This window comes from Emydura macquarii, unplaced genomic scaffold (genome assembly GCF_026122565.2).
Source record: "Emydura macquarii macquarii isolate MOO-44397 ecotype Brisbane River unplaced genomic scaffold, CSIRO-AGI_Emac_v2 contig_705, whole genome shotgun sequence".
Taxonomy (NCBI): Eukaryota; Metazoa; Chordata; order Testudines; family Chelidae; genus Emydura; species Emydura macquarii.
The window spans coordinates 4,422,688-4,446,445 of NW_027130842.1; the positions used below are offsets into that span (position 1 = coordinate 4,422,688).

The 23,758-nt window shown below is 43.1% G+C and overlaps 1 protein-coding gene across 4 annotated transcripts in view; it reads right to left on the reverse strand.

Moving 5' to 3' along the window:
- Nucleotides 1-296: 296 nt before the first annotated feature.
- Nucleotides 297-23,758, reverse strand: part of TXLNB (taxilin beta) — a 44,922-nt gene continuing 21,460 nt past the window's right edge. For all 4 annotated transcript variants that reach the window (XM_067542332.1, XM_067542333.1, XM_067542334.1 and 1 more), the window contains 6 exons: nucleotides 18,151-18,345; nucleotides 15,882-16,001; nucleotides 14,288-14,362; nucleotides 7,410-7,502; nucleotides 4,879-4,974; nucleotides 297-3,465 (listed from right to left, as the gene is read on the reverse strand). In XM_067542332.1, coding sequence (XP_067398433.1) covers nucleotides 2,914-3,465; nucleotides 4,879-4,974; nucleotides 7,410-7,502; nucleotides 14,288-14,362; nucleotides 15,882-16,001; nucleotides 18,151-18,345 — 1,131 coding nt within the window. In that variant the 3' untranslated portion in view covers nucleotides 297-2,913. The remainder of the gene's footprint in view (nucleotides 3,466-4,878; nucleotides 4,975-7,409; nucleotides 7,503-14,287; nucleotides 14,363-15,881; nucleotides 16,002-18,150; nucleotides 18,346-23,758) is intronic.

Sequence of the window (23,758 nt, forward strand, 5' to 3'; positions counted from 1 at the left end):
GAGCAGCCTTAATTCTGGCATTTCCCTACTTCAGAGTGCTCGACTTTGTAAACTGAATGTTCTTTTAATATAGCTTTTTGGGATGCAATTGAGTACAGAAGTTTGTAAGGAACTTAAATACAATGGTGGCAAAGACATTATAAAAACCTTAGATAGAGAAAAAAGAAGCTGTTAGTATGAAGACAGGTATTAAAACGACAAAAAACAAAAACCAACCAAACAAACCAAACCAATAAAACCCTCAAACAAATCCAACCTGAAAAATCCATAAATCAACAGAGCAGAACGAGATGTAATGGATCTATGAATTATGCTAATTTAATTTAAAAACATCACCCTACCAACAAGCAAAACTATATGCTTCACATTTATACTGAGCTTCTATAGATACAAAATCACTGGAACCTAAGTCAAATGATTATAGATTTTCAACCATTGAAATGGTTAGTTTATAGGCTAAAATTTTCAAAGCTAAGAACCTAAGTGGCCTAATTTGCAGAGAAGATTAGCAAAATTTAGGTGCTTAATTATAAATGGAGGTGTCTAATCTTAGGCATCCAAATTTGAAAATTTTAGCCATGCTGGATAAGGCCAACCCCAGAACAAACAATGGTTACAAATTGTACTGTGAATACTGCAACAGCTAATTTTCCAAAAGATCGTACAAAACAGTGCAAACACGAAAAAAATTATATAGAGTTAACCAGGCTGAAGATCTCATTGGGAATGAAAGTGGATTAAAAATGGAGACTCATTTTGGGGTGAAATGCAACAAGTATCTTGTGAAAGTCTCCTACAGATGACATTTTTCCCTTAAGGTCACCGTCATTTCAATTTCAATCTGCATGTAAGATTTTTCTGAGCATTTGCGGGCTTCTCAATGTTTATATGTCTGGCGGGCTTTGTTTGTGTGTAACCTTTGTCTTTCTAACTTCTGGTCATCAGTTCTCATATAAGTGGCTTTTTTTCACAGTCTTGAGATAGTCAGGCCTGGAACTAGTAGCATGAAGGCCTGGCCAGAGTGTACCTACTGTGGATACTGGAATTGGCGGGCCCTGGATTAAGTGTACCTATTGTGGTAGCTGGAAAAATAGCAGGCCTAGGCCCACCCATATCTAAAGGTCTGCCTCCTGATGGGGGAGAAGCCACTAAACCTAGGCCACAAATGATTACATGGACGAACGAATGAGAAAACAGGAACGGGAGTGAAGGCCAAAGGTTAAAAATCAGGGATCCAGAAGGGGCACCGAACAGAGAACTCCCGACAGTGCCCATCACTCCTTAATGATGTCTAAGGAGTCCATGCACACTACCCACAGGAACTCTGCCCAGAGGTGTGATTTGATGAGTGACCTGAAATAGGTCCCACCGTTGCAGAGTGCCCCTCCTGCCCCATCAAGCTTTCTCCTCCTGGCTTGGTGGTGGGCATTTTGGGGAGGACCAGGATGGGGAGATCTCGTGACTTTGTGGGGCCATGGATAAGGTGTGCAGGGATAAACAGGTGAGGGGAAAAGTGCAGCCAGAACTTCAGTAAGAGATTTTGAAGGAGCTGGAAGAGTGGCTGCAGCCTGACACTCTCTGCATAGATGTGGGCCAGGGTCTCCATCTTGCCACTGAAGGGACAGGTATCCAGAAGAAACAGGTGACATGGGACTCCATGAACTGTGCCAAATACACACCTATGCTCATGATTCCGTGGAGAAGCTGCCAGCTAATATCCCCAGCAAGTCGTGAAACCAGAGTGGAATACAGAGTGGCCCACTGGGGCTCCCTTCCCACCGGACTGAGTGCATTGGATGCACGCTGGGAATGAGAGAGGGATTCTAGCAAAGGGCAGGCAGGGTAGATTAGGCCTCTCCGCTAAACAAGACTCCTAACATTCTCCTGTGCTCTGAATTCCTGGCACTCAGTGGAGCACAGGGATTGTTGGCTTTTGTTGCACCCTGAGGAGCAGGATACCAAAAAAGGGGGTGAAGAGGAAGCAGCACATCCCTGCTCCCTCTCCTGACTGCACCGGCTTGTGCAGGAGGGCTGATGCATCTGGGCGCAAGCTGTGGATGGAGCAGACTGTGCGCCAGCTGTGCACAAAGAGAAATACTGGGAGAGAGTGCCTGCCTGAGATAATCTCTGGTGCTCCTGCCGAGGCAGTGCAGCTCCATGCTGTCCCCTACTCAGGGCTGTTGCTTAAAAGCCAGGATTTGGCCCTAAAGATTAAAGCAGCAATATTAGGAGGTGTCTTGCGAAGAATTTCCACCCTTCACCATGGCTCTGTTGAGAGCAATGACAGAACACAGCACTGAAGAGAGGCAGTGATTAGGGGTAGAAGTTTGGAGTTGTGTGTGGGTGTTTACATATAACATTTCCAGTAACAAGCTAGTGATTTGTGCAGGTAACTTTTGCAAAAATGGGCCATTATTACACTTCTTAATGGATTCAACTTACCCTATCAGTGCTTCCGCTGTGATCACAAATCCTCATCGCTTCATTTATTAAACTCACCTGGTTTCTAAACAGGGCATGTTTTGTGCAACATCAAACCAAATTGATATGTTTAATTATATAGCTTTAAAAATGTGTATCTGTATTGCAACAATTCTTAAAACATGAAACCTCACCAGTTTGCGGGGATCTTGTAGAGTGAGATGACTCATTATGCCTGGAAAGAAGATCCTGTAATTTTGTTGTATTTTGCTGACACTAAGAAAATATTATGCTTTACATATGGGAGGGACAGCCAAAATAGCAAATCCATTATTACTGTGTGGTAGTGACAAAGAGGTAAGCTGCACTACACACCCATAAAACACGTTTGAGCCTGTTTTCAAGCCCTATTACTTTTTGCTTCAGAAAATCAAATTTGGGAGAAAATGGAGCAGTGACTGGTAGAAAAACAACCAGAAAACAGCATTACGTTTAATCTACCCCTTCCATGTCAGCATCTACGCTTTGCTGCGTGGGCTGATCTTGCTCTGCAGGGGCTCCTACACATTCTTCAGCCTTTGGCACACATTCGACAGACTTTGGCACAGGACTCAGCTGCCCAGAGTGACTCCCTGCCTCTGGCTCAGGGGTGGGATGGGAGGTAAGCTCTGGTTCTGTGAGAGGAAGAGGGCTGTATGCTTGAGGGTCAGCCGGCTCCGGGTTGCTGTTTTCCTTGGAGACTGTGAGGGGATCCTGCACGTGATGGGTCACCATGAAAGCTGCAGCTAGATTCTTCAGGATGTTTTCATCAATAACGGACTCTGCTTCACTTCCCTGCTCAGTAACGGAAGGGCTTGCATCGGCCTCTTTTCCCAAGATGTCATCATTTCCATCCTCCTCATCCTCCTCTTCCTCATTAGCGAATTTTGCTTCTTTTATTTTTTTGTACAGTTCGTTCCTCTCTTCCTGCAGAGCTCTGCAAAGGTTCTCTAGCCTCTGGATTTTCAGCACAAAGCACTCGTACTCCTTAGCCCTCATTGCTTTCTGTGATCAAAGCAAAATCAGGCAAAGGTGTTGAAAAATGGAATTCGTATTCGTGAGCAGCACACACATATGTTGCAATTATAAAGTATCTATATCTAATCTATATCTGTATCTAGTTGTTACATGCAATCTTTCTTCCCCGCACCATAGCTGGTGTTCCCAAAGTAATCAAATACAGTTACAGTCTTCCTAATTAAGTACTAATTCACCTGAGTACACTCAAGTGTGTCACTTAAGTGGTGAATAAGGCATTCTGCGGAGCCCCTGCACTCGGATGAATGTCACCGAGAGATACGAGGCACAGAAATAGCCATGAAATAATCTTTAGTGATAGAAGGACCATAAAACATTCAGGATATCAGTACAGATAAGCACCCAGAAGCGTATCTGGACTTCCTGGAAAACTGTGTTGGAATTTTCATGAGAACAGGCTGTCTCATATTTTCAGCCCACCTTGTTTCTGGTTGGTTGGAAATTCTGTGAGAACAGCCTTTCTTGCAGCATTTGGTGGATGTCTACATATTCTGATTCCAGCTGGATGTAGAAGTCCACAAAAATGAAAATACTGGCCTTTGGTGGTGGTTGAAGGGAGGATGTTAGTCACTCTTTTCTCAAATCTCAAAAACTTTCGGTCCAGGTTCCATTTGAGTTTGGGGTGAAACTTTAGGCAGCTTCTTATTTTAACTGAACTAGTTTTCACATCCCTACTAATTTTTTTATACAGTCTCTCTATGTAGGGAACATTTAAATATATGGTGGACCCCAGTGACTTGTTACACAGGAAATCAAGCTGAATTAACTAAAGATCTGACTTTAAAGTGCGCTAGTTAAAGCGCAATGCACCCTTGTGTGAACACTTTCATTCAGAAATCAAGTGGCCTTAATCTAAAATGAACGAAGGCCACTTCACTTCTGAACGAGAGCATCCACATGGGGGGGAGGGTAGCGTACCTTAATTTCACCCTTTTAGACCTTGTCTTTACGATAAGTTACTTCGGTATAATTTACGTTGTGTAGGGGTGTGAATAATCAACACCCCTGGAGGGATGTAAATTATACTGACCTAACCTATGTCGGCAGGAGAAGCTTTTTTGTGGAGGCAGGAGTTATTAAGCTGATGGGAGAGCTCTCTCCCATTGACTTAGAGCATCTCCACAGCAAGAGCTACTGTGGTACAGCTGTGCCGTGCATCATAAGTGCTGTAGTGCAGATGTAGCCTTAACATCCTGTGTGCACAAGCTGTTAGTGTGTGCAGTAAGCCAGACCCAGTAATATATTGACCCCAACAGATCCAATGTGCCCTGATCCAGAGACCATCAGCATCAATGGCAGTTTTTCCATTGACTTCAGTGGGTGTTGGATCAGCCCTAATTAACTTGAAAATATGGAAATATTGTGAAGCAGGTTTCTCACCTCTTCAATCATGTCCAGTAGAGCTTTATTACAGTTCTCAAACCTGGATTTCCATGTAGCTGTATCCTTTTCCAGCTTCTTCATCTTCTTTGTCATCTACAGAAACAGGAAGAGAATAGCAACAGGAATCCCAAATGTTAACTCAAGTTAGAACAGCATTTGAGTTATCTTTTCTTAAACCCAGACTTACAGCTCTGTTACCAGTAACTACAGTGAAGGTGAAGATAGCACTGTCAAAGAATGATGGCTGAGAAATAACAGATAGCAAGATTTAATTTAAACTCCCCAGGTGATGACATTTGACACAAACCCTGCCATACAGGCCTGCCTGCTCCAAAACAGGAAAAATGTATTACACAGTTTAAAATTATTATATAGGTTAAAATATAAGTTAAGGCTGTGATGGAGGAGAGTAAATATTCCCCAAAGGAAAGCCAGATAAAGTAAAGGGATACCCTGGTGCCACGGAGTACACAAAATGATTACTCCAGTAATAATGGCCAGTTTCTAAAGTGAGCACTCAATTCTTTCTCAGTCTCTGCTGCAAAGATTACAGTCTGCAGCCAATAGCAGTCTTATTTGTGTTTTAATGTGGGCAAATACAAACACTTGATAGGGAGACTTCGGATTTCCTTTGAGCCTCATCCTCTGAGGTGCTGAGCGCTGCCAGCTCTCTCCCTGAAGTGACTTGTCATATCTTGGGATTGACTGAAATGTTCACAGATGCAAAGCCTCCCTTGGTTGCATTACTAAACTTACAGTGAATTTGGCAGGATTCTTTCTTCCTCCTTATCAGTCTAAGATTTCCCCACTTGAGGCCAAATCTGGAGGTCCCGCTCAGGACTAGACTATGCCTTCCCCTGAATGAGAGAGGAGAAGGAATGGGGAATCCTTCTCCCTTGTGCACTCCTGTACTGGGTGCAGACACAAACACCTGAGCACCCCCCCTGCCTCCCTCTGGAGTGCAAATCGTCACAAAAAGGGCATGGGGAAAGGTAGGCCTTGCCTTCTGCCCAGACTGCAGAGTTGGCTGGCTATGCTAAGGGGAACACGTGCAGTGTGTGTCTCCCAAGGCACAACTCCTAGTAGAAAGTTTTCTGGGTTGATCACCTCTGTACTATCCTCAATACAGGCCAGTAGCTAAATACCACGATCTCCCCTTCAGTCCTGACTCAGATCACACTCTCACTGAAGATAATTCGAGCTCTTCTCAGTCAGGACCTCAGGATTTTGGGCCCCTGGAACATGAATGATAAGGGCCAGATTCTCTGTTGTGTTGCACTTTGTGCATTCATTTAAACCCCTGGAAAGTGCGGGGGGGTGGGGACGCACAACTCTGAGTAGGTAGCATTTTAAATTCCCTTAGCAGTGATGTAAGGCACAGGGCAACAGTGAACAGTGCCCTAAATATTTATGCCAAAACCAAACATTTTATGCCAATTCATAAATGTTATTGAATGGCCATCATATAAGCCATCATTTAAAGTAGCTCATTGATTATACCTCTTTATTCTTTCATGCAGTTGTTATTTCTTTACTGAAGAAGAGAGTGGAATCTTTAACTTCCAGTGCTGATAAGACACAATGGACCAGATTCTAAGCCGCTGTAAACTGGCATAGGTCTATTACATCAGGTGAAGAGCTGGGCCCATAAGTCAGTAGCGTACCGTAGGTCTCTGGCAACTGGGGACCAGTGCTTGCATTGGCGCCCCCCCCATCGTCGGTGGCAGCGACTGGTAAGGTAACAGGGGGTGTCTGTGGGCCCGTTTCCCGCTCTCTCCCACTCACCCCCCCCACACTGTAGGGATGGTGGGTGCAGGCTGAGAGTGGGAGTGACAGGGACAAACGTCCTCTGGCCTCCTGGCGGTGAGGAGGGGCGGCCATGATGGGCTCTGCCCTGGATCCAGGCCGCTGGGTTGACTGCCTGGCCCCTATGCGGCTCCCTGGTGTCGGTGCGCTCCCCAAAGCAGGGGCGGATGGGCCAGGAGGATGCTTGCTTCCCCCCTGCTCCAGTGGGTGCCCTCAGCTGCCAGCAGACCTGAGCTGGGGTCAGCTCAGTGGGGCCGCCGAGGATGTCAAAGCCTGGCGGCCCTAGGACCCTATAAAGTGGGAGACCCCCAGTGCTGAGTCTGCAGCTGGAGCTTGAATGTCTCCAGAGCAGTAAACCTGCCGGTGCCCCTTCCCAGGCCAGCACCTAGGGGCAATGGCCCGCTCCCCTCTTATCCCTCCCACCCCCATTCATCGGTCCACCACTGCCATAAGTTTCTGTGAAGAGGAGATTCTGGGTCTGTTTTTCTATTAGACTTTATATCAGTTGACAGAAATCAGAAAAGTATCAAAACAGCATTGCAATGTGTTTGGTCTTGCTGAGCCTCATCCCAGGCCCCATTCAATCTTTGACCAGTTTGTTTCACCCAGCATACAGAAATGTCCCAATCCAAAGACAAACGATTGCAAAGGAAAATCATGTGTATCAAAATGGAAAGTCAAAGTCAAAGTGTCAGATTTTAGAAATGATGCATGCTACTCACTTTCTCCATCTCCTGCTTGAAACTTGCGAACACCTCATTGCTTTTCGTCAGTGTTTTCTGAAATTCTTCAAACCGTTCAGAATAGAGAGCGAGCTGCGCACACGGGAACAAACAGATCTGTTTCAGAAGCTCTATGTGGGCAAATTGAATTAATATATCTTATTTTAATGTTAATTACTCGAAAAGGGAATAACTGTGATTCAATGATAATCCTTTTGCACTTGCAGATTAGCTTTCATCTGAGGATTTCAAAACGCCACGTTAGCGAATGTAGCCTTACTACAGCCTGATGAGGTTGCAAGCTATTAGTATCCCTACATTAGAGAGGAATAAAATGAGTATGAGCAGAAAGATTCAGGCCAATATTTTCAAAAGTATGTGGAAGCCGTGGTGCTCAGCATTCTGAATATCAGGGGCTCAGAGTGTCATGTGGGTATCCAAATATTAGAAGAACTCCAAATAAATAGAGACTTGTACATTTTGGCCTATGTGACTTTCCTAAGGTCCTACGGGCAGAGAGCAGTAAAGCCTAGTAATGAGCCAAGATGTTCAGAGTCCTAACTGCAATGCCTTTCAAAATGCCCAGTGTGGCCAGGGCAGTTTAAGAAGCATTTGTAACCTGGGCACGGTAGACCCGTGTCAGTTGGGAACCTCAGTTGGCAGCGGCTCGACCCAAGGGACATATTAAAAACAAACAACTTCTAGAAAGGCTAAAAATGAAATAAACTGTAGAACGTAACATAAAACGAGAAGACAAAAGATAGTCGCTTCATTTTATTGTTCTGGGGCCCAAACCAGCTCCCATTGATAACAATGTCAGACACCCTTCTGCTTTCTTGGGGTGCTAGGTGAAGGGCCCCAGCGAACAATATGGCTCTCCACTTGGAGATAAGCACCATTATTCCTGCCCTTTTCGGTCTCTTCCTTTCCTTCCTTTCTCGTTCTTCCCTATTTTTGTCCGTGTGTTTGTGGCTCCTCCTTCACTCCCCCTCCATTTTAGCTCACTTTTTATACTCTCTCCCCATTCTTCTTCTCTTCAATTTTTCTACTTTTAAATCTCTCCTCTTCTCTCCTTTCCTTTTCCCTTTATTCCAAGTCTTGTTTCTCTCCTTCTCACTTTGTGCCCTTGTTTTTTTATTTAGTTCCTCTCTCCTCCCTAAACCCTTATGCTCTCTGATTGCTTTCCCCTTTCCTGCACCCTCTGGCCTGGCTCCTTTCACTACTCTGACCTCATCTGCTCTGCCACCTCACAGAATGAATTGAGAAGGAATCTCGTCAGCTTTATTTTGTGGCTTGTACATGGAGTGGAGCTGCAGGCAGGGCCAGCAAAAAGTAGAGTAGCAAGGGTCTCTTGTCAATTTCACTTTGCTGTTCACACATGAGGCAGTGCAACAAAGCAGGAGATAAGTGCTATTACAATATGCCAGCACAGTCTGAGGACAATTAGGGCTACATATTTCATTATTAATCTGCTTTCACTACCCTTGCAAAAGTGCATTTGAAATTAGTAATGCCACATTTTTTTAGAGCTGGCCTCTGACTTTGCAGATATGTCTATGCTGCGGTGTAAGCTCAGGGTTCAAACTCAGGCTCAACTCTACCCCCCCCCCCCCCTTCCGTCTCCATACCAATCATGCTAATCCAGGTCTTGGAGCCAGGGTCCCAAGACTCCACGAGGCTGGAGGATCTGAGTCAAGCTGGGACCTATGGTTCAAGCCCTATTGCTTTGCAGTGGAGACATAGCCCCACTGGACTCATGCTCTGAGAGTCCACCAAAAGTATCCCACAATCCCATGGGCCAACTTTCTTTGTCAAGTTTGTGGAACAATCAAGTTTTCCCACACCGCACCACAAAAAAAGGGCTAGAGCAGCCACATTTTGAGAGGGCCCACATAATACAGTGTAGATGCTAGAGTCCCAGGTTGGGACCCAGGATTCAACAATTCCTAAAATAGGGTTACAAATGAGTGCAGATGTTCAGGCCCTAGGTTAACAAACGTAGGGTCTGAGAACTCAGGTTCTACTAACCTTGGGCTTACATTGCAGTGTAGACATATCATGCATGATTCAATTTTTGGGTGATCACGTTGGGTCAAACTTGGGCACCCAAAAATTGAGGCACTCAAAATCAGTAAGCATTCTTGAAAATTTTGGCCTACATGTCTAAAGTTAATTTTCCTGTCAGAGTTTCTTAGGTTCTGTTCTCTTCCTTTTTTCCATAATGGGGAAAGCAGCTTCCTTTTAAAACATCAAAGAAATACATGAATCAAAAGATAAATTATATTTATCTACACTTTCGGACAAAAGAAAAGCAGATGAGATTGAAATGTTGCATTCTGATTCCACAGCATTACCCAGGAATGTTCAGTAACAAGACAGTTCAGCTGTCCAACTTGACAGCTCTTGTTAGAAAAGGAGTGATTGGCATAGCATACAGTTTCCAAGGCAGAGTGGCCCAATGTGCAATCTAAAGTTCAGAAGCAGCCTGCAGATTTTAAACACGTGGTCAGAGTCTGCCCTCTCCTGTAACTGCAGGGAGATGACTAAATTGACTAACAAAAAGCTTTCAGTTTGCTTGGTGCCAACAACAACAAACAATTTCTACTTAGCTATCAAGGAAGAGACAAAAATAAGCAAATGTTATTTATTGTTGTGTGCATTTAGTTTTGATTTTAAACCTATGTAAAATTTATATTCGAATTACATGTGGCTTTGGCAAGTGGTCACGGAGCCCTTTAGTATTTGCAAATGTTTGATTTTTAATGGTGTGAGCTCCCACAATTCAAATGGGAACTGTGGGTCCTCTGAGTATCAGGCCCTTGGGATCTGATGGATGGTTTAAGGATATGTCTACACTGCACAGTTAATCCAGGATCTTACCCAGGTTTTAGCCTTAAGCCTCCTACTGTCCACACACAAAAAACCTCTGACCTGAGGTTGGAAGTACTTTAAGCACAGGCTAGCTTACCTAGCTGGGGAAGTTGGTTAAAATCCAGGCTGTGCATTAACTCAGGCTGGAACCCACCCATTTTATGGTGAGGACCAGGCAAAATTATACACGTACAGATAGTCTTCCAATGCCCTTCTCACAATTCCTCCCAGATGAAAGACAAGTTCTCCCGCAACTGGCATAGTTGACTGGGAAAGAATCCCAGAACACCTCAGCATGAAGAACCACAGGCTATGCCCTCAGGCACACCCGGCTGAGTATAGAAAACAGGGAGCACACAGTAACATGGATGAGGCTTTGCAGTGGGGATCCTTGCACCCCAGCTAAAGTAACCTGAATAGTCAAACTTGGGTTAACAGTCAACTGGGTTAATGATGCAATATAGACATAGCGTTAATCAGATGCTTAACAATACTAATATAGGGCACTGGACTGGGAGTGAGGGGACTTGGATTCTAATCTTCGCTTTGCTGCTGTCTTGGGCAAGTCACCTCACTTTTCTGTGCCTCTGTTTCCCTGCATCCTCTGTCTTGTTTATTTTGATTATAAGCCCTTTCGGGATAGGGACTCTCACTAAGGGTACATCGACACTTGAGCTGGGGCAGTGGTAATTTCCATCTTGGGTAGATGTGTGCAGGCTAGCTTTGATTGAACTAGTGTGCTAAAAATGGACCTGTTGCTACAGAGGCGCGAGTGGTGGGACAGGCTAGCCGTCCCTGAGTACAATCCCACCAGGGACTCTAATGCTTGCTTGGGTAGCCTCTCACACTGCTTCCACTGCCACAGCTACATGCCTATGTTTAGTTTGCCTGCTTGATCAGAGCTCGCACAGCTATGTCAGGCTCAGCTGGAAATCAGACCCCCTGCTTTGACAGTAGACGTACCCTATGTGATTGTACTGTGACTAGCACTGACGTTGGCTGGGGCAGTACCGTAAAACAAATAATAATCATTCAGACTGTACTTAAGTCCAAACTTAAGTAATAAACAAATGACTGTGTTTTATAGTGCTTGCGTACATGTAGGAGGAGCTGTCTCTCCCCGTGAGCAAGCGCTCATGTTCTCAGATTAGGGAGACAAAGGCCACTTTACTTCATCATATGGTCCTATGGTTTCATTCAAGTTCCTTCAGAGAGTGCATGCCTGTGCTAAAAGAGTGAACTGCTGCAGGTTTGAATTTATGAGCGTCGTGCTACAGGAAATAGTAGTATTTTAACACCGTATTGCTAATGAGGCTATTGATTGATAAAAGGGTAGCATTTGAATTAACATGTCCCCAGTGTGATAGTGGCCCCTCTGTGTAATCTTTGGTTGCTAAATTACCAGGAGGACTCTCATTAGTTCATTGAATTTGCTCTCATCACTTCTGGTTTTTATATTCAATTTGTCATCTTACACAGACAATAGCATGGGGCACGGGTCACTTGCTGGTGGATTCTCTGTACCTTGAAGTCTTTAAACCATGATTTGAGGACTTCAATAACTCAATCATAGGTTAGGGGTCTATTACAGGAGTGGGTGGGTGAGATTCTGTGGCCTGCATTCTGCAGGAGGTCAGATTAGATGATCATAATGATCCCTTCTGACTTTAAAGTCTATAAATCTAAAAAATTAAAGGCCTCAGCTAACTTTTATAATTCACTTTGTTTCAAAATGCAAAGCTAAAAGCCAATACTAGCGACACACCCGGATATGCTATGTGTCGTGCTCTGAGTAGCACCAGGGCCACACCTTGGACATGTTCTGTGAGTCAATGCCAAATGCCTTTAACCCTTTGGAGCGTTGAGTTCTCCATTGTAAGGAACACTGTACAGATTAAGGGCCTGTGTCCACAAGGTGCTAGCACCGTCAATTTTCATTCAGTTCAGTGAAAGTTGAGGGTGCACAGCACCTCATAGGATCAGCCCTATAAAATGGAGTGATGTCAAAATAACTCTCACGTTATTATTGCACCATTCCCAATGGATGCAGGTGCCAAAGCGATAGAACTCACAAATCTGGCCTCCCAGATTAAGGCCCCAGGCCAGCAGAACACTTAAGCACATGCTTAATTTGATCATGTGAATAGTCCCTTTAAAATCAGGGCCTTAACCTCCAACTAGGGCAGTCTGAGGGAGGCATGTGTGCTATCAACACCTTTGCAGGTTTGCTTGAGTGGATTCCTTTTTTACAACTGTTACCATTTACTGTTTAATATATTCTTTCCTATATTCACTTTTATTAAACTGGCCAGTGAGGTCTGGCAGAGATACAAAACTCTTTCTAGATGAATATAAAGGTTTAATAAAAAACACACAAAGAAAATTGGGGACTGACTCCTCAGGAGGCCTGTGAGGTTTGATTGGAAAACTTATCAAACTTGTGTCCATGAACAGTAGGTGCAGAATAAGTTTATTTATAAGTATATTTTTCAATTTTTTCCCTCATTTTAACCTTTGAAAAACTGCAGAAAGGACCACTTCCTTCTCATCTTGTTGACAGATGGCTAGACTATCATGGCTCTTACTTGGCTGCACAGGGACGTTAGGCCACCCTACTTAGATTGTGATTCTGACTACAGGGATAGACCAGGAACTACACCCCCCCACACAGACTATACACTGTGAGCAAGTGGGCAGGGAGAAGGTGTGGAGGGGAGGAGTCCTGGTTTTGCTTCCCCTTACTTGCAGGCCAGAGTAGTTGGCTGGGTGCACAGCAGGGAGTATGGTGCTCCATGAAAAGGGATAAATAACTTACTCCTCACCCAGAGGGAGAGAATTGTGATGCTCTGAGCCACAATGCCATCCCTGGGCTGCACCTGGGAAGATGTTGTCCTTTATTGTGGGCCGATTATAAAGCCATAAATAGCCCCAAAGCCACTGAGGTGCTGTCTGTAATAGTAATTTTTCCATAAAACTTCCCACCATAGCTGTTGCCTGTGCAATTTGCCTGGTGGTTATAACAAGGAAAGCACCATTGCAGATGAAGTATTGAGTCATTGCCAGTGTTTTCACCACTGTGCTGGGCAGACCTGCTCTGCGCTCTCCAGAGGTCTCCAGCAAGCGCTGTGCGGACCACCAACATTTACCAGTGAATTCTCTCTGAGCTATAGAGTATGATAGATTGATTTAAAAATTCTATTAAATGGAGGCAATTCTCATTTAATTCATAAAAGAAAATAATTCTTTATTAATATTTCCATTAGGTATTTCCTAGGAGAATCTATTAATGTTTTCGCTTTTTGATATACACATCCTATGACCCCTTTTAATTGTTTACCCACTTTTCAGGTCTGGTACTGTGTCACTCGATGTGATGGAATGACTGCTGTATGTTTTTGTATTAGTTGTATGTTACTTGGCTGCTATTGCATTTCATTCTAACCTTATCTGTATGACAGCTTGTGGAATACATTTTATTTTAATGTATTTTTCAAACAGTGTTTTATGCCCTGTTGAGCAGGGAGTACAAAGGGTCCATTTGTACAAGCACTCTGTGCCTGGAACTCCCATGGAAGTTAATGAGAATTCTGCATTCAGGCCCAATTCCAGCAAAGCACTTAAGGACGTGCTTAACAACTGACTTCACTGTGATTCACATGCTTAAAGTTAAGTATGTGCTTCAGTGCTTTGCTGGACTGGAGCCTCAGAGGGTGTGTTGGTCTGGGCTGAAAAAGAGTTATGGTGAGTATACTGGTATGGGTATCCAACAGTGTTTTAGCATAGAGCAATGTAGCTCAGTATTGTATGTATATGCAAAGACTGACCTGCAGTGTGGTGCACTGTTTTACTACATGCCTGAATATAGTCTGATTCCATTACTACAGTGTCTTTATGATTCAGGATAGGCTTAGGGGGAATACATACAAAGCTTTTAAAATACTTTACCTGTAATGTGTTGTGTGGGTTAAAAATGGGCAAACAAACGCACACCATGCAATCAACTTCACCTGGGCCTGTAGTACAGTCTCCTGTTCCTTCAACATTTTTGCCTGGAGCTTCCATTCTGCAGCTTGATTCAGTAGCTGTGTTTAGAGCAACAGAGAGAAAATTATTATTTCTGTGCCTTTTCAATTACAAATCCTGGCACTCCAACTACTTCTACAGCTCTTTATATTAGTATCCCTGGAAATAACTTATAAACTCCAGCCAAGTGCAGCACAAAGAGTTAGTCTATCTAGATTGGGGCCGTTAACATGAGTTTGAAAATTATGTGGTGAGGATTCAATGAAAAAAACCTGGGATTTCAAAAATATTTGGGGTGGAAGATCTTATATGTTGTGTATGACGTGGCCATACAGTGCCTAAGGAAATGTACATATATATCCTTAACTCAGCCAATTGGGTAAAATCTTGGTCACGTTGAACTGGCAAATGGCAAAATTCCCATTAACTTTAATGGAGACAGGATTTCAGCTCTTGTGTTTAGGTAATTTTGGCTAAGATCCCAAGTTCTGGTCAAGGTCAATTTACTAGTTAGTGATAGATACATGTGTAATCCAAGGGATCATATGGTAAGCCACCCAGCATGAAGAGATGTTGTGGGTGACCCTTAGTTGGATGTGGCCTGATTTCTGAATCACTCTTTTGGGGAGGTATGTAAGTAACATAGGTGACGAATACTTAATTGTGCTAACATTTGCATGTTGGGCTAGATTTTCAAGTCCAGGCCTTCCTTTTGACACCTACATTCTTGAGGAGTCATAAGTGGGCTGGGTTTAATGGTTTGAAACAAAACTTGGAAAAGCCTCAGTGCCATTCGGTCTCTAGGTCACTCATTAATCCCCAAAACTGCCTGGGCTTTGATCTTTATTACTTAAATTTTCATAAGGGTCACCCTGGCACTCATCCTGGCTGGGATGAGGAAGAGGCCCAAGCTCAGAATCCCAGGTTCCCCGCTACAACAAAGCAGAGTTAAAATGAGGCAGAAAAAGTAGTAGTGTTTTGGATCATACGTCTCTCCCTGCTAATGAAATCCTTCCTACGTCTTATCACACTGCATTATGTCTACAGCCTGTTAAAATCCAGGAGTTAATAATTGTTAATAACAGTTGATTACTGGATGATACACTCGAACCTCCTTCACTGGCCTCTGTGCTCGCTACTGCTTGCAACCCCTACTGCAGACACCCTCTACCCTTTCAGATGAGAAGCTGGGTCCAATTTGAAGTCAGGCATACTCAATGGAGTATTCAGAGCACTATGGGGAAATGTAATCAGCAGGCATTGATGGGGATTGGTGTTTCAGACCCGATAGCATGGTCTGGCCCCATGTACTGATGTGCAATAGTTATGGTTTGTTTTACATTTTTTTTAGAACAGGTGACAATCAGACAGTCCTGGAGGCTACATGCCTATGTCTACAGTACAGTCACACCAAGGCCAACAGCCATGCAAGTTTTCTTCACGCTGTCCTGTCACTGTATCACAGCTCAGACCTGCAGAGCCAATTATAGCGGTGAAACAGTATGCAGGGATGGTTTAGCTAAAAGACAGACAGAAAAACCAGCAGACAGTTGGTCTAGCTGGTAGCTAGATAAGTACATATTCCTTTTCTCGTTCATGTCGCTCCTCTGCTTCTTGCATCATTTCCTGTGACTGCTCCAACTTGGCATCCACCAGCTTTTGTTGAAGTTCTCGGTGCTTAAATATTTTATCGAGGTGCTGCAAGAAAACAAACTCTGCTGTGATGAAATTGCCGATGTAGTGACATACACACATACTAACTCACATACATATGGCTGCCTACCAGAACAAGCATCAAGGCAAAAATACTGCAATGGAAACCCCAAACGTTCCCAACCTATTGCAGTTATTAGAAAATTATAGTACTTGTCATAAAAACAAACTGTACCAGAATTTACACTAAAAGTGAAACCAAGTTTGTATTAGTTTAGCTTTATAATAACCAAAAAGTCCTCGGGACCTTTCCCAATAATGTGCACTAGAATGTACAATATCCACATATAAACTCATTAGTATAATAAAAAAGATTACCCATATTTCAAATAATTGCTCATCAGATCATGAACATGCATAACACAGTTTATCGGTGCTATTAACTGGTCAAGATTTTGACTGATGGAGCATATTAGAATCAAACATCATAGCCAATTGATCCTATAAAGTGAAAACATTCATTTTAAGCCCCAACCCTGCAAATAGCTCAGTGTGGGTACAGGGGTTCATCTGGACAGAGCTCCAAACAGGATCAGGGACTTTGGGCATCATCCTGCAAGGCGCTGAGCATTGTGGCCTGATTCAACAAAGCACTTGAGGACATGCTTAAGTTTAAGCATATGAGCTGCTGAGTCAATGGCACTATACACACGTGTAAAGTTAAGCACATGCTTCAGTACTTTACTGGATCAGGTCAGAGTGCTCAGCACTTTCTGGGGTTGAGCCCTTACTGACCATTTTTCCTCTTGGTAATTACATGTGTTCTATTTCAAGCACATAATATGGGTTTGATGCAGAAATTACTGGGTGAAATATACAGGTCAGACTAGATCACCTAATGGTCCATTCTGGCCCTTGCAGCTATGAAACTATAGTAGCTTCATCCCAAAAAAATATCAGCAATGGCCCACCTGACTCTTGCTGTGTTGAGTAAATCATTAGAGCTGGTTGGGAATTTTCCAGTGTACCTTTTTTGGTGGAAAAATGCTGATTTATGAAATCAAAGATAACCACAAGAAAGGGTTGGTTTTGACTGATCTCCAAGTTTGAAAACATTTTTAGAAAAAAGTTTTGAAATTGTCAAAATCTTCTATTTTGACATTTCCTAATAGAATAATTTTGTTTTATGTTTTGTTTTAATGTAATGTAATGTAATTTAATTTAATTAATGTAATGACGTTATGTTTCAGAATGTTAGTTAATTTAGTCTAAAAAAAAGGTTTAAAATAAAAAGTCTAAATCAGAACAAAACATTTTGAAATTATCAAAACAAAATGTTTCAATAGATATGATCCAAAAAATGTTTCAGATTTTTAGTTCATGAACATTTTTGAGATTTTGACTTTTTGTCCCAATTTGAGATGGGAAAAAATTCTGAATTCTTAATCTCTCACATGATGGGTCTATAAATCATGCCACGTTTAGATAAAATTTATTTTTATTCTGAAATAACCATTCAAATATATGGAAGATGACCTCATGTCTGAAACAATAAGATTTTAAAATAATTAGATGGATGTGAACAATCCAAAGTGGGTTGGTATTTGAGACTAGAAGTACACAGTACTTATGTTTTTTTCAATGGTACCCTATCACTTTTCCGTCTATTTTAGTGCGTGCATTTGCACTAAGAGCCACAATAACAATAAAATGTCCCGCACAGTCAGGAGTTGTGATATTTATTAAAGATGGAAAAAAAATTAGCATAGTTTGAAAATGTTGGGGTTTTGTTGAAACTTGCTCATCAGCTCTAATATTTACTGAAGGGATAAGAAGCTATCTATATATTTTCCTGCAGATATTATAGTGAAGGTTGTGTCTGCATACTAGAGTCTGCTCAGATGCTGAGAGTCCCCAGTTTACATTTTTTGTTACTCTGCAGCTGCCAGAGAAAGGCTGAAGCACTACCATGCTTCCCATACAGTTTTGATTAAACTGCAATGTGCTATTAAATCCTGACAATGTTATTCACGTTGCCTATCACAGAAAAGCCTCATGAAGAACAAAAATGATAGCAAATTGAGAGGATGGGGTGGCAATAAATCTAATCCTCATGCACTTCAAAGCCTGCCTCTCCCTACCTCAAGGAGGATGCATGCCCTAGCTGTCTGGAAGGAGAACATCGTATTCTCACCTCCTCTCTGAGTTCATACTGATCAATGATGCTTTTCAGTTTCTCTGCCAGCTCGGTATTCTCTTGGCATAGTTTCATGTTCCTTTCACTTTGCTGCTCAATCTGAGCCTGGATATCACTCAGTGTGCCCTGGAAATGATTAGTGATCTCTTTCCTCTTCTCGTCTTCCTCCCGTGCCCGTTGAAGAGTTTCCTCCTGTTAAAAATGTAGAGAACGTGATAATTTAAATGGGTAACACAACAGCCAGTTTTTTTAAAAAAAATTGGACTCATCCGAAGGTTATCATGTTTGCAGTTCTCTTTTGAGCTCTCTCTTTCTTTCATATATCCAGGTGATGAATGTGTCTATAAATACTTAGATTGGATTAGATAGTTGCCTTGAAAGAAATGAGGAAAACAAGGATGTGCGTTGATGCTGGTTGAGTTAAAGGGAACTCTCAAACCAGAGCAGCTTGGGAATGAGAATGTTTATACAAAATATAAATGTACTGATTCCAATATTTCAGCATTACCTTTGCTATGGAAGACGATATCTGGTCAAAAATGTTCCATCCAAACTGGTTTCCAGTGGAAAATTGGGTTTTGACAAAATGACCATGTTTGTGGAAGCTGTTTGCTTTCTGTGGAAAGTTTCTGCTTTTAGTTGAAACCCCCCAAACTGAAAAGTTTTGGCCATGAACAAAAATGTTTGGTATTCATTCAGCTCCAACACCTGGATATAAGGGATTTCTTGCTCACAACCAAGTCTTTTCTGCTTCATTAAGTAGTAAATCAGATAGCTATACCCAGCAGTGTATTGTACAGATGTGGAAGTTTATTTGTCGACACAGAGCCAAATAATGAAACCGTTACCTGAATAAGGATTGCAGGATTTGTTCCGCACTTATCAGTGAAACACTATTTAGGATCTTTTTATGTGTGTAATCAGGGTCTGAATGAACTCTCCCTTGATGAGCTAGATGGGAGAGGAGTGGGCAAAAGGCTTCAGGGCCAGACTGTATTTGCATGAGCACATCCACCGCCTAGGGGCGCAGCATAATGGGACTGCTTTGCCCAAATGATCATTTTGGCTGGTGTTGGGTCACAAATCACTTCAGTGTTAATTGTAGGGGTAATAAAATGTTGTCCCTTTTATTCTATGAACAAGTGGCAGCAGAACTGTGCTTAGCCTGTTCTGGTGGAAGAATCGCTCTCATCTGAACCAAACTGGCTAAGCCAGGGGCTCAGACGCCAGGGGCCTCTGAAGGTGAATGGGGGTGGGGACAGGTATTCCTGCCTGGAAGTGTGGGCTTGGCCTAAGAGCCCCAGGCATGGTTTAACCTCCCACTCCCACTGTTCAAAGATAGAGCTCATTAAGATTCCATTAGGAGTCTTTTATTTTGGCAAGTCCTTGCTAGAGCTGAGCTCATATATTGTGGGACAGTGCTTCTGCTTGTTTCAGCACTGAGATTTCTCCATCACAAACTGACATTTTCTGTATTACTGCATCTGAAGAAGAGAGCTGAAGTCTCTCGAAAGCTTATGCCTGCAAATATTAAATTTGTTAGTCTTTAAAGTGCCACAGAACTCTTGTTGTTTTTACTGGGAGCTGAGTGGAACCTTGAGAGACTGACCTGCAGAGGTCATAATAGAAGCAGGGGGTGGCAAAGCGGCTAGCGGAGCAGTTGGCAAGGTGGCTGGCGGAGCACAAGCAGCCATCAGGGTGGCTGACGGAGCGGCCGGTGCTGCGGCCAGCAAGGCAGCTGGCAGAGTGGTGAACGGTGCAGCAGTGATGGCCAGTAGGGCAAGCAAGTTTCTCTCTCCTCCAGCATGGGGGAGGTGAACTCACTCAGATGCATCTCTGAGCTTTAGGTCATCACTGACGGAGGACAACAATTGTGAGTGGGGGTGTGGGGAAGCAAGATGGGAGAGGCAAAGAACACTGCCCAGCGTACTCTGGAGTGGGGGTCTTGCTCATGGTTTTTTGTGTTTATGAATCCTGCTTGCACTGTTTTCCCAAACGCAAACTAGTGCTGGGTTATTTTTTTCCTTTTATTAAAAGGTCTTCTTTCTACACTCAGACTCTGTGCCTGTGAGTATTGCCTTTTGGAGGTGCCCAGGGGATGGTGTGTAATCTCCCTGGTGACTGGGTGGGGGTTCTGTTGTATTGTTGGAAAGGAACACCTAGGTATTGAACCCGGCCATGATTGCCGCCAACTCCACCGGCCGAAGGGCTACACATGTAAGTGAATATATCAGATATCTGGATTCTGTGTTCTACCAGAAGGAATATGAACTTTTTTATTTCCTAGTTATTTGCTTCTAAGAGCATGTTATCCTTTTGTAACATTGTTGGTAGCCACACCTAATTACAAACCAATCTACAAAATGCATAGTGGCATACTCTACAATAGCATAGCATAGTTCAGCTAGCATAGTTATTTAATTGAAATCCCAGATTACACTGGGCAAGGACAATTTATTATAACCATGTGTGAATACTGCTGTAGCTAACTCTAGCGCACTATAATTGTATAGCATAGCTGTGTCATCGAAGGTGTAGATTTATCTCCTTTTCTTGAAAAACAAACTAGTGCACAGTGGGTGTGTAAGATACTACGCTTTCTACAAGGCACACACCACAAAGATGACCAGCTACCGCTCACATTGGCAATCACTTTTCCTTTTGGTGGACTGGACATGGATGAAGATCACACAGTCATGCACTTTTCTGAAGGAGGGAAATTTGGAATAGCATTATTGTTTGTATTACAGTAATATTAGTAGTAGTGCCTAGAGGCCACAACTGGGGTTGGGGCCCATTGTATTAGGCACTGTATGTTGTGACAGGGGCTACCGGAGGGTGGAAGAATGACCAGGGCCCTGTTCCCCTAGCAGCTGCCCAAGGCTTCCTCCAGGCTGATTAGGGCCAGCTGAAGCCAGAGTCAGCTGGGACCAATGGGGGTCAGCTGAGGCCAGAGTCAGCTGAGACCCATTAAGCACTGCCTGGGAGCAGATATAAGCTCCCTGCCAGGCAGGCAGGGTGCTCTTGGAGTTTGGAGGTCTGGAGCTTTGGGGAGCGGGAGAAGGAGGTGAGGGAGGGAGTGGCAGGCAGGAGCCAGAGGAAAGCAGGGGCTTGCCCGGTGGAGGGGCTTCTTAGCCCCAACGAAGACCAGGGTAGGGAAGCAGCCCAGAGAAAAGATTTACACAGTGCCTTATAGCAGCAGCCAGCCAGCCAGCCAGCCACTGCTGTCAGCCAGAGTCTCTGGGCTGGTGTCTGAAGAAGAGGATGGGCTCGGACACCCCTTACCCCAACCTTAGAACCTAAGGTCCCGAGGGCACTGCTCGGCCTGCGAAGGCCTGAGGGCAGACTGGGCAGAAGAGAGACGGCTGCCATCTTAAGACTGGTGGGAGCCCCGAGTGGCCATTTTGAGCCCACCACACTGGAAAAGCGCTCGGCCCACGGGAGCATGAAGGCTACCCCATCACAACGTACACACACAAAGTCCCTACCAAAAAGAGCTTCCAATCAAAATAGACAAGACAAAGAGTGGGGGGAAAGAAATACTATAATCTCTATTATACAGAGGGAGAACTGAACCCCAGAGAGAGAAAGTAACTTGTCTAGCTCACACAGAAAGCCACTGGTAAAGCAGGGAATTGAATACGTGTCTTTTAAAATTCAAGCCTAGGGCCTTATCCTCAAGTCTACCCTCTATAAATACTTCAGTCTTTCAGTAGAGCGGAAGTGCATTAATTAAATATCATTATCATTATTCAGAGCTCAGTAAAATAATAAACACATCCAGCTGAATATAAAGCAAAAAATTTCCATGTCTTGCAGGTGAGCTACAATGAACCATTATGTAGCCAGGTGAAATAAAACCAGAATAAAGCCAGAAAGTAGCAATCATGCAAATTTTGAAACATACACACTGATAGCACTTTGAGTCTCATTTATTATTCACCTTTCAATAATAATTCAGAATAATTACCTGAAGCACAATGAGAATAGAAAGAATCACTGGTTAAGGTTTGTTAGAATCATCATGCATTTTTATTATAGGGTGCACTGTTTAATTTGGTCTCCTTCTCCCCTACTGGCTGCCTTAAGGGGTTTTGGAACACTCTACAAGCAGCTGTGGAGCACTGGGAGTCCATAGAGTAGCTGGTCCAATCAGAATTTGTCATATTATGATTTTAGATATCATAGATATTGTTATCATTTGGGTCTCAAGAATTTTGAAACAAAGACACACCTAGCTGAGAGCAAAGCTGGTCTTGTAGTTAAGACACTGAACTGGCTTCAGGAAATGTGCGTTCAACTCCTGGCTCACACTGGCTTCTTCAGTGAATCAGTTCATCTCGCTGCGCTTTAGTTTCCCATCTGTAAAATGGGTATAATAATGATACTTTCTTTGCCTGTCTAGGTTGTAGACTCTTTCGAGCAGGGACTGTCTCTTGCTATGTGTATGCACAATAGCTAGCACAAAGGGGTTCTGATTTCAGAGGCCTTGAGACACTACTGTAGGATAAATAATAACAGAGGAATGCTGGCTGACTTGTCAAGAATTCCTCTCCAGAGTGCACCTTGAAGCAGTATCTTTAGCATCCTATAAAAGGGAGTGGCATGCATTTCACCTGCATTGGGCCAGTGGAGAGGAAATGGCTCTATAGAGAGCTAGCTTAGCAGTGTTTCGTCTCTCCACCCCCAACTCTGCTGGCCTCTGAGCAGGGTCATATGGGAGAGGGGAGACTCTTGCCCCCACACTGGGGCAGCCACTACCTGACTCAAAATAAACTTCCCAATTTGTGTTACTGTGTAATTGTTCACCTCAAGTAAACCCAAAATCTCCATTCATGCCAATCCTTATTAATCTGTGAGCATTCCTGGGGCACCTATATTGCCTGTTGCTCTTGTTTTCTCAAGCTTGTTTCTGAACAGCAGGATCATTTAAGTTTCTCCATAATACTAAAGATTAAGCATCAGATTCTGTGATCTGAGAGTTTTATTTTGGTGTAATAACAATAATAATACTATTTATTATGTATAGGTACTCACAAACAACCAGCAGAAAAATTAACAGAGACATATTAGTAGAAAATACGATATTTAAAACATAGGGTTGTTTTAGATTTCAAATATAAGTGGCATATATGAACAGTGGGAATTTTAGTAATATTTTTATGAGTCCTATCTGTGCCTCAGTTTCCCTCCAAGCTTTGTCTTGCTTTCCACAGCGTGTAAAGGGCTAAAAAGCTACTGTTGGGGCAGAGCAAGAGACATGAAGTATTTATGTAATTATACTGTCTGACGTGATATGAAAGGACTCTCAAAGTCTTTTATCAGAAGTTTATGTGCTTTAGCAGAAAACTGTGATTTTGGGCCTGAGAATGTAGTTGTTGTGACAGACTTTTACCTGCAAGCCCTATGACCAATTAAAAAAAGATGACTCTACAGGCAGCTATTCAAATAGCAAAATATCTTAGCTGGTGAAAAATCAAAAACAATTTGCCAGACTTGAAAAACAAGAAACTAGATTACAATCTATAAACAGACGCAGCAAGAGAGCTAAAAGTAATTATCATAAGGTCCCTGAGACTAAGAGGGAGATAGTTCAAGCCAACAA